At 40.5% G+C, this 7591-nt stretch overlaps 1 protein-coding gene across 1 annotated transcript; it reads right to left on the bottom strand.

Annotated features, from left to right (window-relative positions):
- Positions 1-6733: 6733 nt before the first annotated feature.
- On the bottom strand, positions 6734-7261 carry LOC107484219 (uncharacterized). Its single transcript, XM_016104839.1, has one exon. It carries the CDS (start codon positions 7259-7261, stop codon positions 6734-6736), a length of 528 nt encoding a protein of 175 aa, XP_015960325.1.
- Positions 7262-7591: the final 330 nt, after the last annotated feature.

Below are 7591 nucleotides of genomic sequence, written 5' to 3'. Positions count from 1 at the left end.
TGGCGGCCACTCTTGAGGATTCGGAAAGTCTAAACCTTGTCTGTGGTATTTCGAGTAGGATTCAGGGATTGAATGGCTGTGACGAGCTTCAAACTCGCAATTATTGGGCGTGATGACAAACGCAAAAGAATCAATAGATTTTATTCCGACATGATCGAGAATCGACAGATGATTAGTCGTGCTGTGACAGAGCATTCAGACCATTTTCACTGAGAGGATGGGATGTAGCCATTGACAATGGTGATGCCCTACATACAGCTTGCCATGGAAAAGAGTAAGAGGGATTGGATGAAAGCAGCAGGAAAGCAGAGATTCAGATGGAACACAGTATCTTCATACACTTATCTGAAATTCCCATCAATGATTTACATAAGTACTTCTATCTTTATTTTCTGTTTATTTATTATTATTTTCAAAAACCATTATAACCATATGAATCCGCCTAACTGAGGTTTACAAGGTGACCATAGCTTGCTTCATACCAACAATCTCCGTGGGATCGACCCTTACTCACATAAGGTTTATTACTTGGACGACCTGGTGCACTTGCTGGTTAGTTGTGCGGAGTTGTGACAAAGTGTGATTCACGTTTGAGAGCACCAAGTCATTGGAGCCATTGTTGATGATCACAATTTCGTACACCATCGTGCTGTGATTATCTTCCTCTTGGGGGTGTTTTCTTTATTGATCCTTCCAAATCCCCCTCGGAATGTACTTGTTACCTCTTGGAAACTCGAACATGATGTCTGACGAAAACGAAATGTTGATCTTCTTCTTTTCAATGAGTTTCCAAATCGATGTACATATCAAAGGCACGATGGCTATGTTCTTTCCTTTTGTAATAACCCAGAGTAGCAAAGCAGTCTTGAATCTGACATGGGTAGCATGGGTGCTGATGCGGGATTTATAACCTATAGACTAGCTGGCAAGTGCACCGGGTCGTACCAAGTAATACCTCAGGTGAGTGAGGGTCGATCCCACGAGGATTGATGGACTAAGCAACAATGGTTAAATGATTTACTTAGTTAGGCAAGAAGAAAAGAGTGTTGGATGTTCAAAGAGAATTAAACAATAATCAAGAATATCAGAATGCAAGCAGTAAAGAAGTTGTGAAATATATATGGAGAAACAATTAATGTTTCAGAGATATCTATTTTCTGGATTGACTTTTCTTATTAATTTATTTTAATCATGCAAGATTTAATTCATGGCAAAATATATGTGACTACACCCTAATTCCTTAGACCTTCCTAGTCTCCTCTAAAATTCATTAACTGCCAATTCCTTGGTCAATTAATTCCAATTAGAGGGTTATGATCAAATTCCAGTTTGTATGCCCCAAAAATTCTAATTATCCAAAAATAAGAGGATTATATGTCACGTATCCCGTTAAATCCAAATAATTAAAATTTAGAAGAAATTGTTTTCAAGCTGTTGTTCAAGTAAAGAGCTTTTCCAAGTTATATAAGAACTCAAGTAGAACATGGGTCATACTTCCGTTCCACCCAAATTCATAAAATAAAGAACGAAAACAATTCTTGAAATATAAATCAAAACATGAATTAAAATAGAAAATATTAGTATCAATCCATACAATAGACAGAGCTCCTAACCTTAACAGTGGAGGTTTAGTTGCTCATGGTTCAGAGAGAAAATAAGGATTCAGGTAAACTGTAGAGTACGGAATGTAAATTGGTATAGAATTCCCTAATAGAATTCCCTAGAATCCTCCTAAAGAAGAAAAGTTTCTCCTTTTTATAACTAATCCTAATTAATTTAAAATCTAATATCTAAAATTAAGATAATATATTTTCCTCTTTTAAAATTCAAATTTGAATCAGAATAAATTAAATAATCCACGCCTTGTAACGTGGAGACCACTTGGCTTCACTGGATCCGCACCTAACTTGGCAGAGAAATGCGCCTTACTTGAGTGCCAAAATGGGGCCCAGAAATCGCCACCAATGTTTTCTGCATTTTTTTCACGTGGCGCATGTCACGCGTACGCGTCAGTCACGCGTACGCGTCGATGGTCTATTCTGCGTCACGCGTACGCGTCAGGTATGCGTACGCGTCACTGTGCAACTTCGCTTTTCACGCGTACACGTTAAGCACGTGCACACGTCGCCATGGAAAGCTCCAAATCACGTGCATGCGTCAGGTACGCGCACGTGTCAGATACGCGCACGCGTCAGGTACGCGCACGCGTCGCTCCTCGCCGTCATCTCCTTTAATTCTTGTGCTGCAGAAACTCCATCAAATCCAGCTGAATGCTGCCTAAAATAAATAGAATTGCATAAGACTCAAAATAGCATCCATAGTGGCTAAAAGATAATTAATTCTTGATTAAACTTAACAATTTAAATGCAAATTTACTATAGGAATGATGTAGTCCGCCATAATTTGATGCCAAATACGAGCCTCGGCATTCAAATCAGAGTAAGCAATGCTAGTGGGAACAGATTTCCTCCCTTTGCTAAACTCCCAAGAAGCACTAGGACGGCCAATTCTCTCAATAATAGAAACCAAAGACATCCTCTCCTTGAACACATTCGCTTTGATTCTTAGATAGTCATTTTTCTCGGGCGGAATGTGGGAGATCTTAAGAATAGCTTCTAGAGATTGGTAGTTGGTATAGAATTCCCACACCATGGTTTCATTAACTTCAATTGGATCTTGTTCAAGAAACTCCCAATGAAGCGAGGCAATTTGTTCATGGATGACCGCCTTGTATTCGTTTATAACCTTAAGCATCCGCTCCCAATGGATTGTCTTTTTCCCAAATTTCTTTTATTAGAACTCGGCTTTTTGGTTAACCAAAACATTTGGCTTACTACTTGGGCAATCCAGGAAGTGAGGTCTGGATGGGTGAGTTGGAGGTTGCACAACCGGTGAGGTGACCGGTGCTTTACCTTTCTTCCACATCCTAAAATAAAAGCAAAAGATTTTCAGGATCATAGGGCAACAACAACTTAAGATCAATGAGGAAGCACTAATAAAGTTAAGAAAATTAAATTCTTAATTGGAAGCGTGAAAACAGTGTGATCCACGAGAAAGACGGTGTGAATATTCCAATGGTGCGCGCGGTTGGAACACACACAGGCCAGTTACAATGGCAATCACACTTTAACCAAACAAAGCTCAATGCTTCTCAATTAAGTGCTTAAGTTGCAAATGTCAACAAAGCAACTTCAAGCAAGCACCAAATAATTCGAATTCCTTGAGTGGAATGGTCATTAAGGTTGTCGGTGTAAAAGCTCATTAGTGAAAGAAGTTGTACGACAACAATAACCATTCACCCAAAGTGACATACCAATTGTTCATTTTCAAGAAGTGGTAATCACATGTACAATGTTCTTGATTTAAAGGCAAAAGATATTTGATCAAGACATCATTTAGTATTCAACATTCGTAAAGTGACCACTTAGTCAAAATTTCAAGATGAACAACGAAACTTGAGTTCCACAAACATAATGCATTTATAAACAAAATCACCCAACAACAAACTACACAAGTCATGAAACGTTCGGTTGTTTGGAACTTCAAGCATACCAACAAGGAAATGCATTAGTAAATCCAACTTGATTAACAACAAATGTCATAATTGAAGTTGCACAATTCATAAAATATGCCTAACAAGAGATCAATTGATCACATATGATGGCCATGTCATATGAATCAAACAAGATATTCATAGAGGCATTTTATCAAACATATGGTATGCAATGTGCAAACTCATCACAATTAAGCTTAAATGCAATCATAATCAACCCACAATCGAATATCAACACTTGCAATACAAAGAAGAACAAAGAAAGCAACAAATTTAATCTAAGAAATAATGTGCGGAAAACGATCCGACACAAAACTCACCGGCAAGTGTACCGGGTCGCATCAAGTAATAATAACTCACATGAGTGAGGTCGATCCCACAGGGATTGAAGGATTGAGCAATTTTTGTTTAGTGGTTGATTTAGTCAAGCGAATCAAGTATTGGTTGAGTGGTTTATCTTTAACAGAAGCTAAATTGCTTGGAATGTAAAGGGAGAGGGGAGAATTGCAGTAAATTGAAGGACAGGAAAATAAAAGTGCTGAATCTTAAAGAACAAGAAATTAAATGACTGAAACTTAAAGTGCAAGAAATGTAAATTGTAGTAACTTAAATTGCAAGAAATGTAAATTGCTTGAATGGAAAAGGGAATTGAGGACTGGGATTTCAGAATTTCAGCAAGGGAATTTAAAGTGCAACAAGTAATAAAGCAGAAATTGAATTAGGAATAACTAGAATCCAAACAGAAATGGAAATTAACATGCAACTGAGGTTCACAGAAGAACCAAAAAGGAAAATGGGATCTCAGGACTCAAGAGACTAGAAAGCAAAGTCTAGATCTCAATTGCCTTCCCAGATCCAAGCCCACAAAGCAATTAACAAGAAATTAAAGAAGAACCAGTAAAGGAATTGAAATTCAACTTAATTATAAGAAGAGAGATCAATTCTCCTCCCCAATTCTCTGAAATCTCAGTGAAGTCCCTAAGAGAAAGTTCAAAAGCTCAAAATAAAAGTAAAGGTTCAAAGGAAAATTCAAAGTTCAAAAGAAAAGGAAAAGGTCCTGATTACATCAAACTATCTCCTATTTATACACTTTCTATTCTTGGATTTTGGAATTTGGATGGGCTTTTGATTTGGTGAAGAAATGAATTAAATTGGATTTTTAATTCAATTTTTAGCCCAAAATAGTTTGCTTCCAGGAGGCTGCCCTGCCCTTGTGGAGGGCAGGGCAGGAATTGATGCGTGCGGCCGTGGTGCGAGCGTGGCGTGCGAGTTTGGTGTGCAGGATGCTGCCCTTGTGGAGGGCAGGGCAAGGTTTTTCTTTTCTTTGATCCAAGGCACAATTTTGTGCTCTGCCCTTGTCGTAGGCAGGGCAGCATTGCCTCTCTTGGCTTGCTTGCTCATGTTGCCCTCCTAGAGGGCAGTGTGCCCTTGTGGAGGGCAATGCTTGCTCCCTCTTTAATGCGCCACGCCTTTTTCTCCTTGGGCCACACTTTCTTAAGCCACACTTTCTCTTTTCTTCTTTTCTTCACCTACAATCAACCAAAACAACCACTCAAAGTATCACTAAATTCACAAGGATTATAAATCAATTAAAATTCAATTAAATTTAGCTTAAACCTCATGAGTTAGCATCAAATTAATGGTAGTTGCTTGATCTAAAGAAGTTATGCAATTTCACTCCAAATTACTTACTTAGGATGCAAGAAAGTGCATAAAGACTAATAAAACAAGTGAAATTAGCTTGAAAAATAGGTGTATGATGACTTGTCATCAAGAAACACGAAAAGAAAATAAAGACAATTGAAAAAATAACATAAAAGGAAATAAGAACCTAAAAATTAAGGGTTGAAAAAGACAAGAATTGGGAAGGGAACAATGGCACTTATTATAGCCACTGCGAACTCACGGCATTTGGTTCGCCAAAAAAAAGCACCAGAGGAGAGAAACTCACCGGTGGTGAAGAGAGAAAAGAGAAAGGAAAGAGAGAAGGTAAGAAAGAAAAGAGAGGCAAGAGAGAGAGAGAGAGAGAGACAGAGAGAAAATGAGAGAGTCGGCGGTGGCTGACAGCGGCGGCAGCCGGCGGCAGGGTCGCTTGAAAGCTGGGCGGAGGTGGGGAGAAGCAGCAGCAGTAAGAAAGGGGAGAAAAGAAAACTACTGCTCAACAGTGCAGATTGCCATTTTAATGCCCAAAACGAGTTGTGTGCGTACGCACAGAGGCTTGTGCACAGGCATAGGAAGCCAAAATTAGAGGTGTGCGAACGCACACAGCGTGCGATGGCTGTGACCAGAGAGGATGTATTAGAGTGTGCAGACGCACAGCAGGGAGTGCGCGCACAAAGGTTGCAAGACAGAGGGGGTGTGTGTGTACGCACAAGCTGGTGTGTACACACAAGACAGAGAAAGAAGGGGTATGCGAGCGCACAGAGCGTGCGGTCGCTCCCACCAGAGGGGTTGCACTAAGGCGTGCGGGCGCACAGGGGTGTGTGCTCGCACAGAAAGCTTCACTCTCTCTTTTTGTTTAAGTGAAATTGAACTTTCTTGAGCGGAGAATCATGTGTGCATGCGCTCAAATGTCCATGCGCACGCACAGAAGCAAAGATAGGGGAAGGTTGTTCACGTGCACAGGCCGTCCCATGCTCCCACCAGAGGACTGTCAACTGGTGTGCGGCCGTACAAGCAATGCAAGAAGGGGAACGCGTGCGTACGCACAAGGCGGTGCGCACACACAGGACAAGAAAAATAGGGCAGCGCCCACGCACAGGCTGTGTTGGCACTGCAACCAAAGGGCACTACAAGGGGTGTGCGGACGCACAGGCTTGTGCGCTCACATAAGAGGTGAAAAACGTAGTTGTGTACGCACACACAACAAGGTGCACACGCACAGATGCCCTGTTTCAAAAAATTTTCTTTTCAAAACTAAGGTACCTACCCTTAGCATATCAACATACCAACCCCAAATCATACAAACAAGCCAAAATTCACGATCCACAAGCAAGTCAACTTATTCAACTAAAATAAATACCAAATCAAAACTAAGTTAATCATCATATCACAGGAAGGTAGCTAAATCAAAGAGCTATAAACAAGAGATAAAGTTGGAACAATGTTACCATGGTGCGGTGTTTCCTACCAAGCACTTTGGTTTAAAGTCCCGAGTTGGACTTTGCATGGCTTTATTGGTCACTTAGGAACTTCTCCAAGGAGGAAAACCTCCAACTCCTTGGCATTCTTTGCTTGAGTGTGATAGAGTTTCACCCTATGACCATTGATTTTGAACTTGATCCCATTGATAAGGTGAATCACTTCCACTACTCCATAAGGCTTGACATCCACCACCTTAAACGGACCGTCCCACCTAGATCTCAACTTTTCGAGCATCAATCGCAATCTTGAATTGTACACGAGCACCTCATCACCTATCTTAAAGCTCTTCCTCCTATTATTTTGGTCATGGAATGTCTTGGCTTTTTCCTTGTAGAACTGAGCATTCTCATATGCTTCTAATCTAAGACATTCCAATTCCTCCAATTGGAGCTTACTTTCCATTCCCGCCCCCTTCAACTCTAGATTACAATTCTTCACAGCCCAATAAGCTCTATGTTGGATTTCAACTGGAAGATGGCAAGGCTTCCCAAAAACAATACGAAAGGGGCTCATTTCGATTGGGGTCTTGTAAGTGGTCCTATAAGCCCATAACGCATCTCCCATTCTGGAACTCCAATCCTTCTTTTGTGGGTTAACCACTTTCTCTAAGATTCTCTTAATCTCCCTGTTGGATACTTCTGCTTGTCTATTGGTCTGGGGGTGATAGGATATGAAAACTTTGTGAATAACCTCGTACTTTTTCATCAACGCCTCAATTTTTCTGTTGCAAAAATGGGTTCCTTGGTCGCTCACGATTGCTCGTGGTGACCCAAATCTACAAATAATGTTATTTTTCAAAAAATGAAGCAACGGTATTAGCGTCGTTGCAACAGGTAGGAATTGCTTCCACCCATTTCGAGACGTAATCCACGGCTAACAAAATGTACACAAACC

Source organism: Arachis duranensis, chromosome 4 (assembly GCF_000817695.3).
Source record: "Arachis duranensis cultivar V14167 chromosome 4, aradu.V14167.gnm2.J7QH, whole genome shotgun sequence".
NCBI classification, from domain to species: domain Eukaryota; kingdom Viridiplantae; phylum Streptophyta; class Magnoliopsida; order Fabales; family Fabaceae; genus Arachis; species Arachis duranensis.
This window is presented reverse-complemented; position numbering and strand designations above follow the sequence as displayed.